This window comes from Petaurus breviceps, unplaced genomic scaffold (genome assembly GCF_028583685.1).
Source record: "Petaurus breviceps papuanus isolate PSGF00001 unplaced genomic scaffold, PetGlider_PUasm1.0 220, whole genome shotgun sequence".
Taxonomy (NCBI): domain Eukaryota; kingdom Metazoa; phylum Chordata; class Mammalia; order Diprotodontia; family Petauridae; genus Petaurus; species Petaurus breviceps.
The window spans coordinates 15,596,096-15,612,186 of record NW_027185876.1 but is presented as its reverse complement, the minus strand read 5'-3'; the positions used below and the strand labels follow the sequence as shown (position 1 = coordinate 15,612,186).

Here is a 16,091-nt window from a genome sequence, read left to right as displayed (position 1 = left end):
TGTGTGTGTGTGTGTGTGTGTGTGTGTGTGTGTGTGTGTGTGTGTGTAGAGTGTCTGAGGCCGGATCTGAACCCAGGTCCTTCGGACTTCACCACCTAGCCACCTAGCTGCCCCCGAAAATAATTCTTTAAAAATTAGAATTGAACTATTCTAATTGGAAGCTAATGACTTTATGAGACATCAAGAATCAGTCAAGCAAAATCAGAAGAATGAAAAATTAGAAGGAAATGTAAAATTCCTTATTGGAAAAACAATTTACCTGGAAAATAGATCCACAAGAAGTAATTTAAGAATTATTAGCCTTCCTGAAAGCCATGATTAAAAAAAAAGATCCTGGACAGGATATTTCAGGAAATTATCAAGGAAAACTGTCCTGATAGCCTAGAACCAGAAGGTAAAATAGAAATTTATAGAATTCAGTCACTACATTCCTGAAAGAGATCCCAAAATGAAAACTCACAGGCATATTATAGCCAAATTCCAGACCTCCTAGATCAAGGAGAGAGTACCACAAGAACCAAAAAGAAACAATTTCAAATATCATGGTGCCACAGTCAGGATAGCACATGATTTAGCAGCTTCTACATTAAGTGATGAGAAGGCTTGGAATATGATATTCTGGAGGGCAAAAGAGCTAGGATTGTAATCAAGAATCACCTAGCCAGCAAAACTGAGTATAATCCTTCAGGGGAAAAGATGGATATTCAATAAATTGGAGGACTTTTAAGCATTCCTGATGAAAAGACCAGAACTGAATAGAAAATTTGACTTTCAAATACAAGATACAAAAGAAGCATTAAACGGTAAGTAGGAATTTGATAAGGTTAAGTTTTTTATATTCCTGCAAGGGACAATGATAACCATAACTCCTAATACTTTCTCATTATGAGGTCAGTTAGAAGAAGTATGCCTAGAAAGCAGAGGAGTGAATTAAATTTGATGGTATGATTATTTAAAAAAAATAAAAATAAGAGACAAGAGAATACACACTGGGAGCAGGGGAAAGGGAGAGAGAGAATGGGATAAATTATCTGACATATAAAGAGGCCTGAAAGAGATTTTACAATGGAGGGGGGAGAGGGGAAGAGGGGAGGAAAGCACATGAACCTTACTCTCATCAGAATTGATTCAAAGAAGGAATAATATACATACTCAGCTGAGTTTAGAAATATATCTTATTATATAGGGAATTAGGAAAGGGAGGAGAATAAGAGAAGGGGAGAGAGAGCTGATAGAAGGGAGAGCAATTTGGGGGCAGTAAAAGTCAGAAGTAAACACTTCTGAGAATGGATAGGGTGAAAGGAGAGAAAGAGAGTAGGATAAGCAGTGGGGGGATAGGATGGAGGGAAATACATAATTGGTAATCATTACTATAGAAACATTTTTACAGTGAGTTCCTCTGATAAAGACTTCATTTCTCAAATGAATAAGAAAACTGAAACAAATTTGTAGAAATGAGTCATTTCTCAATTGATAAATGGTCAAGGGATATGAATGGGAAGTTTTCAGACAAAGTAATCAAAGTTATCTATAGTCATATGAAAAAAATACTCTAAATCACATTGATTAAAGAAATGCAAACTGAAACAACCCTGAGGTACCACCCTGACCCATCAGATTGACTAATATGACAGAAAAGGAAAATGGCAAATGATGGAGGGGAATGTGAGAAAATTGAGACACTAATGCATTGTCAGTGGAGTTGTGAACTAATTCAACCATTCTAGAGAGCAATTGGCAACTATGCCCAAAGGGTTACAAAACCATGCATATCCTTTGACCCAGCAATACTATTACTATTTCTGTTTCCCAAAGAGATAAAAATACAAAGGAGAAGGACCTATAAGTACAAAAATATTTGTAACAGCTCTTTTAGTAATGGCAAAGAATTGGAAATTAAGGGGATTTCTATAAATTGGGGAATGGCTGAAAAGGTTTCGTGTATGATTGTTATGGAATACTATTGTACTTTTAAAAATGATGAGCAGGATGGTCTCAGAAAAACATGGAAAATACTTACATGCACTGATGCAAAGTAAAATGAGCACAACCAGGAGAACATTGTACACAGTAACAGCAATATTGTATAAGGATCTACTACAAATAACTTAGCTATTCTCAGCAATACAATGATCCAAGATAATTCTGTAGGACTTATGTGAAAGGTGCTGTCCATCTCCAGAGAAGGAACTGGTAGAACCTGAATGCAGATTAAAGATACTTTTTTCTTTACTTTATTTGTCTTGGATATTTTTATCCATGTTTTCTTTCACAGAATGACTTAAATGGAAATGTATTTTGCATGTATAACACATGTCTAACTTACGTTAAATTTCTTGCCTTCTCAATATCTGGGGGTGTGGAAGCAGAGAATTTGGAACTTAAAATTTGGGGAAAAAGCATTATGATTGTTTTTATATGTAATTGGGAAAAATAAAATATTAAATAAGGAAAAATCACAAAGGCACAATACAGAATTGATTCACATTCATACAGAGCCAAGAACAAAAGAACTCCTTTCACTCCTGATCAGTGAAAGGATGGAAAACAAAAATAAATTTCTGTAGACTTTAGAAGGGACTTAATGAGCCAAAGCTGTTTTTGGCCACAGGAATGATGGTACTACAGTACCAAGACTTTGTGAAGTAGGGGTGGTTCTCAAAAGGAAAGGAAGGGAGCTCTCCCATCTCAGATAGTACTGAAAATAACCTGATGTAGACATGTATACAAACTCTCTTCCCTTTCTTTCTCCTCATCACTAAGGCAAAGGAATGAGCTGTCACTTACTTGCTACCATACCCAATTTCAAGACGGATGTTTGGTGATTTCTTTTTCCCTTCAAAGTTCCCTTGATGTTAAGTTTAACCTGATTCAATGTGGATGAAAAGAATAATGGGTGTGCAAAGCATATTGTGACTTTCCTGGGCCATATAATACATGAGAGATGGCTCTTAGTGAAGCTAATCCTCCCCCCCACACACACACACACCCTATTTCTCTCATTTTGAATGACATTTTGGAAGGCTCATGAAAAACTAGAATATTCTCTTTTTTATTTTGGTATTTTCCCCCCTTGTCCATCACGCTCATATGGCCACTGTCACAGATAAATACCTACAAATGTGGCTTGAAATAAAGAAAAATAAGGATCTGGATTGGCATTCTCTTCTTTTCTTCTCAGGAGGATCCATTCCTCTCATTACTTTGTGACTTAGGAATGGAGAGGTAAGGAAAAGGAAAAGAGGCTGAAACTCATGGACAGTGGGTTCTTTAGGTGTCTTAAGTTGTGAACATGTAATCATGCTACACAAAAACAGGAGACATTTGATTCAATCTAGCAAGCATTACAAAGCACCTGCTGTGTACTGCTAGGAACTGGGCACTCAAAGACAAAAAGATCAGGTGCTGATCATGTGTGAATGCAGTATAAGGAGCTCATAAGTCATTCTCAGGCATGGTGGGTTCTAGGATTGGGAGTCTGAAATAGGAGAAGCTGGTGGCCAGTGAATACATTAAACACACCCTCCTCCACCTCCAACACATCTTGAGAATGTTTCTAGTAGGTCCCAGCATCTTGAAACATTAAACTGTAAAATGAGTATTTGTCAATCACCTTTTGATCTATTCACATGCATTTATTAAGCACCTACTTTGTGCCAGTCACTGTGCTAGGCACTAGGGATACAAGTACAAAGAGTGATACGTCTGCCCTTAAGGAGATTCCGCTCTAACATGAGGAGGGTAGAACATTTGGGCACCAGGCAGCAGGGGTCAAGGAATGGAGGAGACATGTTTGCCCTTTGTCTTAACATTTTTTTTTGCTATGTTTTAGAGGGGGGAAGGCAGGGTGATTGGTGACTTGCCCAAGGTCACATGGCTAGTAAGTGTTAAGTGTCTGAAGCCGTATTTGAACTCAGGTCCTCCTGACTCCAGGGCCAGTGCTCTATTCACAGCGCTACCTAGCCACCCCTTGTCTTAACTTTCTACAATCTGATTTCTGACTTCATTCAGCTGAAACTCCTCTCTCCAAGGTTATTAATGAGCATTTAATTGCCCAATCTGATGACTTTTCTCAACCATTATCCCTGTTGACTTCTGTAGCCTTTCACTCTACTGAACACCCTCTTCTTCTTGAGATTCTCTTTTCCAGGTTTTTGTGCCTCCATTTCCTCCTGGTTCTCTTCTTTACTTATCTGACTGCTGCTCAGTCTCCTTTGTTGGATCTTCATCTATGTTACTGCTACTACTAGTGGGTGTCCCACAAGGTCCCATCCTGGGCTCTCTTGATTCTATTTCACTCGGTAATATCATCAGTTCCCATGGATTCAATTATCATCTCTGTGCTGATGGTTCTCAAATCTACTTACTCAGCCCTAACCTTTCTGCTGAACCTCCAGTCTCAAATCTCTAACTGCCTTTGTAATAACCTACTGATTATTCTGTCTGCTACAGACTGTCCCCACTCCAGTCTAGCTTCCACCTAGCTGTCAAACTGATCTTCCTAAAGAGCATGTCTTATCATGTTACCCCTCTACTCAAAAAAAATCCAAAGGAATCCCCTCCCCAATATCACATCTAGGATCAAACAGAAAATCCTCAATTTCGCATTCTAAGCTTTTTATAACCTGACCCCTTAACTTTCTGGTGTTCTTATACTTTAACTACCACCCCTACCATGGCCTCTGTGACCCAGTAACAATGGTCTCCTTGCTACCTTCACAGATGACATTCCATTGACTAACTCTGGACATTTCCTCTGTTTGTCTCCTATGCTATCTCTCTTCATCTCTGCCTCTTGGCTTCCCCCAAGTCCCAGCTCAAATCCCATCTTCTACAGGAAGCCTAACCACCATCACCACCCAGTTCCTTTCCTCTCTATTATTTCTAATTTATCTTGTATATAGCTTGTTCATACACAGTTGTTTACATGTTGTCACCCCTATTAGACTGTGAGCTCCTTGAGAGTACAACTGTCTTTTACTTTTCTTTGTGTCTCTAATGCTTAGCACAGTGCCTGACCCATATTGGTCCCTTAATAGATATTTATTGACTGACTTATCATTCTCTCTTCTCTTTACTTCCTCTTTAGTATGTAAAGATAAGTGTCCCTCTCTTGATTCCCAAGTTCTGAGCTTCAGAGAAGTCAGAAATAAAAGGTTCTTGTCCCCTGTTTGACACAGACCACAAATCTAGAAAATTCCAGACTGATTAGCATCTCACCTTTTCTACTTGTCTTTCCCATGCTAGATGGACTTGCCAGCTTCAAGAGTTTCCTGAAATCTGAGTTCAGTGAGGAGAACATTGAGTTCTGGATTGCCTGTGAGGATTATAAGAAGACGAAGTCACCCATCAAGATGGCTGAGAAGGCAAAGAAAATTTATGAAGAATTCATCCGAACTGAGGCTCCTAAAGAGGTTGGTTTAACTGGGTAAATGGGTGAGCACCACTGAGGTGGGCCAGCTCAAGGGAAGGCACCAAACTGTTGAAAAGTTTTGGAAGTTATAGTGGGAAGGAAAGGCTTGAGCATTGAACACTGGAGTAAGACTAGGAAGGGGAGATGGAACTATTTGGGAAGAGGAAAATTAGATGAGATTCAAAACAACTGAACAGAATGATGCAGGGATTCTTGGTGAATGGGGCTGTTGTCCAGTGGCTCTTTCCATCAGCTACCGCCGTGGTATGGTCTTCTCCTGCTCTCCAAATGATGAGGCAGGAAGTGAGGAATTGTGAAAGCACAACAGAGCTGCTAGATGGGGACTTCTCTGTCCCATAGCATCTCCTCTTTAGTAGTCAGTGCCTGGACTTCAGAGCCTGATCTCTCTTAAGCACCTTTCCTCCTTGTGCCCTTGAAGACTACAGTGTGTAAGTAATTTGTAGACATGGGATCATAACATTCAGAGAGAGAAAGGGACCTTAGAGATTGTCTAATGCAACACCCATCTCTTTTGTTTTTGCTTTTTTGGAGGGGGGAAGGCAGGGCAATTGGTGACTTGCCCAAGGTCACATGGCTAATAAGTATTAAGTGTCTGAGGCTGGATTTGAACTCAGGTCCTCCTGACTCCAGGGCCAGTGTTCTATTCACTGTACTACCTACCTCTCTTTCACATATGAAGAAACTGAGGCCTAGAAAGATGGTTAGGAATTCCACAATTAGGAGCCCAACTGGCCTTCTTGATGACCGCCCATGACCTGCTGGCTACTTATTATCTGTCCTCTTTGGTTTCTTTATCTATAAAATGGGGGAAACAATAGAAACAATATTTGTAAACAAAAAACGCTTAAAATAGTGCCTGGTACATAATAGATGCTTATTTTTTCCCTTCCTTTCTCCATCTGACTTTACCTTTGAACTAGCTGTGCCTTCCTTCTGTAACAAATTCCTACTCCTTCTCTACATCTTAGAACCTCTTGGTTCTTTTTAAAATTCTACTCAATTGACACTTCCTAGAGGAGCCTTCCGGTCATCCCCATTACTAATCCCATTGCCTTTCCCCTTTTTCGTCGTTGTTGCATCCCTTGATAGAATATAAATTCTCCAGAGAAAGGAATGTCTTCTTTTTATTTTTGTGACTCTAGTGTCTCACACAGGAGTACAGAAAGTCCTTGCTTGTCAGTCAATTTGCTATGCTCACGAATCAAATAATACAATCTAAGCCCTCAACATAGGATTGTGGGAATTAAAACCTGCTTGTTTCAGATTGTTTTCCATTAAGTACAGATGGCTGATGCTTTTTAAAACATTTCTATAGTACTTTAAGGTTTGCAGAGAGCTTTACATATGTCACAGCAAGCATGTATGGTAGATGCTAGTATTATCTCTGTTTTATTGAGGGGAAAACTGAGAGTGAGAGGCTAAGAAACTTGGCTAGATTCATAGAGCTAGGAGGTGTCTGACGCAGGATTCAAACTCAGGTCTTTCTCCCTGACCTCCCAGGCCAATACTGGGTCTATCCAACACACCCCTGGCTGCAAGATAATTCAGAACTACTTGGTAGTAGGTCATCAATGAGTAGTTTGGTCTATGGACCCCTTCTCTGGTGTCATACTTTTGATGGCACTTTGTTCCATCAGCAAGGCAACCAGGGTTTTGTGTAGTGTCATTGCCTAAGATGTCCCTGTGTTTGCACAGGGGACTGTGAAGGCAGTTTTCCTTGAGTTAGAATAACTAACATCAGTCCCGATTAGTCTCCAGGGTCTGCAAATGTTTCATTTGGTCCAAAGGCTGTGTGAGAGAATTCGTACATAAAAGGCTGGAATGTGGGGGCTGATGAAGGAGCACATATGTAATTGAGACATTCTCTTACAGTTACATTTAAAATACTATTCCCATGGACATCATTCTAAGATAAGCCTCCATCAATTCCCTCTGGGACAGTTGCAATAGCCTCATAACATGTCTGCTAGCCTTCCAATCTTTTGTGTGCTGGTCCCAGCTGTGCCTCCTTACCTCTCTTCATGCCATTCTTCCCTTTTCCAAACTTAGTATAGTTCAAGGATCTTGAGAGGATAGTTGAGATTTTCTACTATCCACATGAATGTTACCTTTTCAGCTCCCTCTCATTACCCCTCTTCCATGTACTCTGTATTCCAAATAATCTAGGTTACTTTGGATCTTCCCAACCCACTCTGGTCATTCTTCAGGAGCTGTCAATCAATCCCTCAATCAGTCCACAAATATTTATTAAGCACCTACTATGTGTCAGGCACTGAGCTAGGCTTGGGGATTCAAGTACAAAGACTAAAAGTCCCTATGTTCATTTCTCAAGAGAAAGCTAAGTACATATACAAATACATACAACTTAAGTATAAATTGAATAAATTTGTTGTTGTTCAGTCATGCCTGACTCTTTGGGACCCCATTTGGAGTTTACTTGGCAAAGATACTGGAGTGGTCTGTCATTTCCTTCTCTAGTTCATTTGACAGATGAGGAAACTGAGGAAAACAGGGTTACTGATTTGCCCAAGGTCACACAGCAAGGAAGTGTCAGAGGCTGGATTTAAACTCAGGTCCTCCTGACTCCAGACCCAGAAGTCTATCCACTGTGCCACCTAGCTGCCCCTTTTAAAGTGAAGAAATACAGAAAATTAAGACCTAGACTTGACCCTAGAGACCCATTCAATTATCCAATTCAATTTAACAAACATTTATTGAGGACCATTGAGAACATAGGCCCCATATTGAGGATGTGTGTGACCTTGGCTGTGCTAGGGGGGATAGTGGGTCCATCTTCTCTTTCTTTACGCTTTGCTGCTCAACCCTGGTTTCCTAAGCCTAGCTCTCCTTTTCTCTGCAGGCAGTACCTCTACCCTGCTCTGATGGCTCTGAAGCCTTCCCGTTATTTTCTGAGCCGTCTCCCACATTTTGGCTTTGGGTTTTAGCCCAGGGGAACTCAGGAGCATTACACATGTGACCTATAGCACTCTCTAGTGTTCCAATTTAGTATAACCAGCAGATATTTCATTTTCTTTATTTTGGATCTGAACTAATAAACTTTTTAGAAGACATAGCATGGCATAGTGGATAGAGAGTGACCCTCGGTGCCAAGACAACCCTCTGACATATGCTGGCTGGGTGACCGTAGGTAAATCACTTTACCACTTAGTGTTCTAGGTCCCTTGCTGCAGAGGATGTGCAAACTTAAATTGACAGAGGGAATTTCTTCATCTGGGAGCTCACTCTGCTAATGAAATTGCAGGTCCAGGCCCTGTCCATATCTCTTACAGACTATTTAAGCTTTGTTTGAAACAAACCTACCCATTTCTTGACCACCAAGTACCATGTAAGGATCCTACAAGCTACACGTCTGCCTCAGATGTCAGAGCTAACATTTCCCAGGACAGTTAGGTAGCACAGGCCTGGAGTCAGGAAGACCTGAGTTCAAATCCAGCCCTCAGGCACTCTCTGTGAATGAGATAAAAATGACAAAGCACCTATTGCATAGTAAGCGCTATATGAATTTTAGCTAATAATATTGCCATTATAAATATTATCTCTAATTTGAACTGGGAAAGTCTTGTCCTGCTGAGTTTTCCTGCTTCTACTCACCCATTTTCTATCCTCTAGTTTTGCTCTCTCCTGTCCTACTACAACAATAATCCACCTTTCCATCTTGTTTCGAGGGCTACCAGATGCTTTTCTCACAACAACTCCGTGAGGCAGGTAATGTGAAGGGCTGACATTGTTTACTCTCCAAAGCTTGGCTCATCTGTTCTCTCCTTTGAGCCTCAGGGACACCTGGCAGAAAGTTATTTTTATCTTCACTTTACAGGTGTGAAACCTGAAACTTAGAGGTATTAAATGATGTGCCCAGAATCACCTTATTAGTCAACACTGGAGGCAGGACCTGAGCCTAATTTTGTGGATTTTAAGTCCAGCACAGCTATAGTGATACTCCAGATCATCTCTAGTGATACAAACAATTTTATTCTAAGCCTTTTTTTAGATGAAGGAAAAGACACAACTAGTAAATATCAGAGTTTTCAAAACAGTTCTTCTGACTCCAAATTCTTTCAAGTCATCAAGCATTTATTAGATACCTACTATGTGCCAAATACTGTTCCAGGCTTGACATACAAAGATGAGAAAAATGACCCCAGCCCTCAGGAAGCTTAGATTCTACTAGAGGGCTACAGCAGGAAGTAAACTGGAGACAGTTAGGTCACACAGACAGAGCACTCAGCCTGGAGTCAGGACGATCTGAGTCCAAATCCAGTCTTTCAGACCCTTACTACCTGGGAGATGCTTGGAAAATCACTTAAACTCGATTTGCCTCAGTTTCATCCACTGTTAAATGGGGATAATAATATCTATTACCTCCTATGGTGGTTGTGATGATCAAATGAGGTAATATTTGTAAATGTCTTAGGGCACTATTATATGTAAATACCATGTAAATATTAGCTATTATTAAATTCACAGTATTCAAAACACATATAAGTAAATTCAAAGTATATGCAAACCCAATGCAAAGTAATTAGAGAGGCCAGAGAATACTAATAAGGGCAGGGCTGGGAGAGAATCAAGAAATACTTTGTGTAGGAGATAACATGTGAGCTGAACCTTAAGGGCATTAGGAATTCCAAAAGGTACTGGGAAGAAGGTAGAATATTCTAGACATGGAGGATAGATAGAAAGCCTGTGGAAATGCACTCAGATAGGACAGGAGACAGCAAGTAGGGCAGTTTGGCTGGAATTTAGAATGGATGAGAAGGAATTATGTGGAATAAGTCTGAAAAAAATGCATTGGAACCAGACTACGATGGGCATAGCATGCCAAACAGATGAGTGGCATTTTATCCTTATTCCAAAGTCCTTATACTGGATGAAACATCTGTTAACCCTGGAGATTTAGTATTAGTTATTGTGGCTCTGTGAAGGCAAAAGGGAATCACCAAGGCTTCTTGAGCAATGCTGGTTGCAATTTCAGTTTGGCAGCAGTGTGGAGGATAGATGGGAGAGAAGAAGCAGGGAGAAAAATCAGGAGATTGTTGCAGTGGTCTAGGTAAGGTGTGGGGAGACCCTGTACTGAGGCAGTAGCCATGTGAGTGAATAAAAAGGGACAAATGAAACAGATAAAATTGAAGAGATAAAAATCAATAAGTCTAGGTAACTGATGGGTAGGGAGATTGATGAATGGAGGATGCCTTTTGAGATTTTGAACTTGGATAACTAGAGGGATGATGGTACCCTTAAAAGAAATAGGAAAGTTAGGAAGAAGAGTGGGTTTTTTCTGTCTTTTTGGAGGGGGGAAGGCAGGGCAATTGGGTTTAAGTGACTTGCCCAAGGTCACACAGCTAGTACGTGTTAAGTGTCTGAGATCAGGTCCCTCTGACTCCGGGGCCAGTGCTCTATTCACTACACCACCTAGCTACCCCAAGAATAGTGTTTCAAGGAGAAAGACCATGGCTTTAAATTTAGCAGTCTTTTATATTGGAGGGACAAAAGGAAAAAGAGGTCATGCATTAAAACTACCACCCCTTTTTTCCTTCCCATTCTCTGTTTCATGTGATATATTCCCTTCTCCAGACACGCTGTGAAGACTGAAATTTCCCCTCGCTGTGTCCTTCTCTGCAGGTGAATATCGACCATTTCACTAAGGGCGTGACAATGAAGAATCTGGTGGAACCTTCACCAAGTAGTTTTGATATGGCCCAAAAGAGAATCCATGCCCTGATGGAGAAGGATTCCCTGCCGAGATTCATACGGTCGGAGTTTTATCAGGAACTGATCAAGTAGCAATGTGAAAGGCATCTTGGGAGTCTTCCTCCCCCCCCACCCCTAGTAGCAGCCTCTCTCTTTCCAGTAATCTACAAAGTTTTCCATAGTAGCCCTATCTTGAAGATGACCCAACCTGAAAACTTCTACGTGGTGTTGCTATTTTCCCCACATTGTTTTGAATATACTCAAGTTTGACCAGTGTTCCCTCTTTCACAAAGTCATAAAACTCAAAAATCTCAGAATTGGAACCCACAGGGATTGTCCAGTCCAGTGCAGACCTGAATGATGATACTTTCTACTATATTCTTGAGGGTGTTCATCTACGTCTTGTGTGAACAGGACAGAGGGCCTCATTATCCACTCAGATCAGTCACTCAATGTACTGAAAGGTCCCCCATGTCAGAACGAAAGCAAGGGGAGATGAGGAGAATCAGCTGAAATGGAAGATGTGGGCAAATCCAGTTTAGAAAATACAACCAGATGATTACAAACTGGGCTGACAACAGGCCTGATTCTATAGTCATTTAAGGGGTACTCAAATAGATTTTTGTTGTTGTTCTCATCACCTGGAGGAAATGAGAATGCCAGAATAAGTGTGATTACTTCCTCATTTATTTCTGAACCATCATGTCCATCCAGGAAGATCTTGTGAAGTAGCCCGAACTTTATTTTCTTAAGCAGATACTATTTAAGTTATTGAAAGAAAATATGGTGCACTGGCTACAGAGCCAACCTTGGTCTCTCAAAGACCAGGGTTCAAGACCTCCTTCAAACACACACAGAAAAGTCACTTAACTTTTCAAAGCACCAGGCAACTCTCTTAAATTACAAATTACTGAACAAATACTGGTCTGTATTTACAAAGAGGATTGTTTTTGAGAGGGAAAGGCAAGGCAATTGGGGGTAAGTGACTTGCCCAAGGTCACACAGCTAGTAAGTGTGTCAAGTGTCTGAGGCCAGATTTGAATTCAGGTCATCCTGGCTCCAGGACCAGTGCTTTATTTAGCGTACCACCTAGCTGACCCAAGAAGTTCTCTTGCTAGAAGAAATGATAGATTTGGATTTTTTAAAAAGAAACTCTTTAAAGTTTTGGATATTCCTTCAGCATCTTCATGTAAGCTAAAAGTTAAAAATACAATCATAAATCATTTATGTCCATATAAAAAGAGTCTAACAGTTCTGGAGGCTTTTTCCCTTACAAAGAAAAGACATCATCAGTCCAATAGTAACAGTGTGGTCTCTTATTAGTCCAGGGTATTGGCTCAAAAGATGATTTTTCAAGTTGCTTTCTGTACACCAGAAAGCTAAAATTTCTAAAACCACTAATACCAACTTGTGCAAAATAAAGCCCACTTCTATTCAGTCCCATTGTTAAGGGGACGACTGGAGAAGAATGTAGAACTGATTTGTGATCCAGTGAAATGAGAAATAGTATAGATGGGAAGAAATGCAAAATGCTCTACCTGTAACAATTATTCCATGGCCAAGTTTTTGGGATGGCCAGCCCTCTAACCATGCTTGAGACCCTGAATAAATGAGAAAAGTCAGAATAGCCCTGTATTCTTTAAGAAAAAGATAAAGATCCCAGGTACCCCTTCCTTCCCAGCCACACACAGACACACACACACCAAATTGAATATTTTCACAGAATACTTAATCTCCCTTGGTTGAGCAATTAATTGTTCTACACATAGAAAAGGTGGAGAAGTATCTAAAAACTTTGCAGACCTACCTAAGATATATACCTACTTCCCAATACCATCATAATCAATTATTAAGAAATAGCATTTTCTTTGAATCACCCTTATTTTCTTTGGGAAAAGTTACAGTGACTATCCCTAGAGCTAGAGTGAGATGGAAAAGTCAGTATTTTCCAAAACAGTGTGGTCTTTTAGCAACCCAATTTTTTTCTCCCAATTTCTGCTATCAGCACTAGTAAACTCATAATTGCAGTAGCCATACATGCCCCCAAGATGCCTGATACAGCCCCTAACTCATGGTACCAAGGTATTTTGTGGTATGTTTGTACTCTTGTAAGTAAGCAACCTTGTTCTATTTCTTTCCCCTGTAGTAGACATGCCAAAATAATTTTTATTCAAGTTGTTGTGACACAGAAATGAATCTGGAAACGTGTTCATATTTAAATCCTGTCTTTGAACGAACTTGTTTGAGTAATTGAGGTTTTGATGATGAATTTCACTCGGAGAGGAAGGTTTCTCATACTAACAGGAGGAATAAGATGTATGTCATACTTAAAGCAGAAAGAATAAATTGTTTAGTTTCCAGCAATCTATTTCCCCTTTCCCATCCTTTTTTTCTGTTTGTTTTTGTATTTGCCAGTCCTCTACTTTCATAAGATTATTACTCTTTAATTCAGTTGTTTCTTAAGGAGAGTGGAAGGATTGTACCAATCTTACTCTGTGCTTTAAGACAAAGTTAACCCTAACACAAACCCATGTCCAGGCAGAATTTTCGCAGGATACTTCATCTCTCCTGCTGAGTCACTGCTGCACATATGGCAAATATCAGGGCAGAGAGGGGTGAGATAGGTAGAATACCCAAAAGTCACTGCTCACAGTTTCCTTCATGTTCGCTATGAATCTGTCATCTTGGGTCAGGTGCTCACTTCTGACAACAATCAATCCATGAGAAAATAGAGAATGACTCTGTGTCTAGATAGCTGTGTCTTTCCATGAACCCTCCCCTTTTCCTGGTGTCACAATTTATATAGCTCTTTGTTCCAATAGCTCAGGAAACCAGGGTTTTATTCAATGACTTAAGAAAAAAAAGATTTGCAATAAGAATGTAAAGCCTAGGGTTGGATAATTACTTATTGAGTGGGTAGTGTAGACCAACCACAGGAAAAGAAAACCCCAAGGAAGACTTATTGGCCCACAACTTCCAGAGTAGCTGCCAATACAGACAAAAAAAGAATGGAAAAAAGTGACAACTTCTTGGACTGTCTGGTTCAGGCCTTCATGGTAGGGAGAAGGGAAAGCAGGACCCTCATTGGCAACCTGAAGTTTTAAAAAGACTGAGGAGACTTGGAGACTGCTTTTAATTGTGTCAAAAGGTCCACAAAAATAGAGAGACAATTCAGCCCAAAATTCATATATTTTATCTAGAATATATCAAATGTTCTGCTATTTGAATTTATCTGGAACCCAAGTTCTTAGTCTTTCTGCATCTGTTTGGGGTCACCAGGCAGAACTTAAGAGTTCTCAGCATAGATGATGGCTCAGGATCATGGGGAATTGTTGGGAAGAAGGGTAAGAACTGTCTTCTATAGATTTTTTTCCTAAACTATATCAGCCGGAGGACAAGGCTCTAAGAATATGTTTGTACCCAAGCCTGTCAAGCCAGTTCTTTTCAGTAGACACCCCCAAAAGTAAATGTGGTAATGCTTTTAAATGTCAGACAGACATCCTCCTAATAGATTAAGTAACTAGAAAAGACCATAAACAAGAAAAAAAGACTGAAACTCAAATTGGAAAAAACAAAGTACTTTTAAATCTCTGAAGAAACTTATCTGAGAATCTCTTATTATTTAAAGAATCAGACAAAAAGAGTATTTACCAAAAAATCCTTGTTACAAGTGGTTTCCATAGAAACACAATGAAAATAATGTCTTTTTCTGGAGAACAGGAGGAGTTGGGATATTTATTCCAGAATTTTTTTTAAATGTAATAGTCTTGCATCTTTTCCCCTCTTTTCCCTTGAGCAAATTGCCTGGGAAAGTATGAGATTTAATGACAAGGGAGCACTGTGGTGCTTCCATTTTCCTTCCTTGTGAAAATATAACTGCTGCTGTAAGTTGGCTTGGGCTGTGTGAGGTTGTGGATGGTGGAGAAAGCAAACAGGGTTCAACAGAAGTGGGGAACATGTTTCTCCTCCCAGACAAAAATAATTAAGACTAGCCCAAGAAACCAGGCCTTTTACTGCCTGGGTTTGCGTTGGGTCAGAACGCTAGCTGAAGCAGGACTGGGGCAAAGAAACGGGGCAATGATTTTGAAGTAAAATCTAGATTATGTTGTTCCCATTTGTTTGCTATGAGTTGGCATGGATATATTCATGAGTGAAGACACATAGAAACACTTTCTCTCTCTCTCTTTTTTATTTCTTTCTCCCTCTCTCATCTGAACTCCCAGCTAGAGATGTCATGAAGTGGAGGGGGGTTCATTTTCATAGGAGCAAAAGCAGTTTACCCAGGCCAAAAAAAGAGCTAAATGAAATTATAAATGGAGTTTGGGGCCTCTTTCTCCCCTTCAGTTATATTCTGGATAGATAAGGTTGAATGATCAATGTGATTGTGAAGGGACAGGTTGAAACTTGATGTGAAAAATGACTTTAATATAGTTTTTCTCTCCATCTTTTCCCCAATTTAGTTCATTGTAGACGAAATTGAGGTTGAGATAAAGATGTCAATTAACAAACTGTGATGTATGAAAACAATGTGATTTCTACTTTTCTCTAAGTTAAGATTCCCTGATTCCAGCTCATTCACTATAGTACCAACTGAATGTCTTTATGTGTGCACCTTTCACTTTCCTCTTTCTGTAAATTTAGAGTTGTTTTCTATAAAATTAGACTTTGTACCTAATATGCATACAAGTGAGACCATCCATTCCTATGCCTCCCAAAAAATTGAAACGCCCACAGAATCTCACACCAATTTAATAATGGGGCCAATGTTGAAGCAATCTGACATGAATTGTGATGTCACTCATAGTTTAGGCTACCCAAAGCCTTTCAACTTCAAGGCATCAGAACTGGCCTGCTTCTGGGGAATGGACACATTCTGATACAATCATTCTGACTTCCGTTCTATCCCTCATCCTCTGCTCAGTGCTATGAGGACTGTGTGACTGACAGA

The 16,091-nt window shown here is 39.9% G+C and overlaps 1 protein-coding gene across 6 annotated transcripts in view; it reads left to right on the top strand.

Annotated features, from left to right (window-relative positions):
* The window catches only part of RGS5 (regulator of G protein signaling 5), a 145,502-nt gene that overhangs the window by 87,481 nt on the left and 41,930 nt on the right, over positions 1-16,091 (top strand). For 4 of the 6 annotated variants that reach the window (XM_069094677.1, XM_069094674.1, XM_069094673.1 and 1 more), the window contains exon 4: positions 5,248-5,414. In XM_069094677.1, coding sequence (XP_068950778.1) covers positions 5,248-5,414 — 167 coding nt within the window. Of the gene's footprint in view, positions 1-5,247; positions 5,415-11,026; positions 14,706-16,091 lie in introns of those variants that run through there. The other 2 variants (XM_069094675.1, XM_069094678.1) reach the window with 2 other exon arrangements.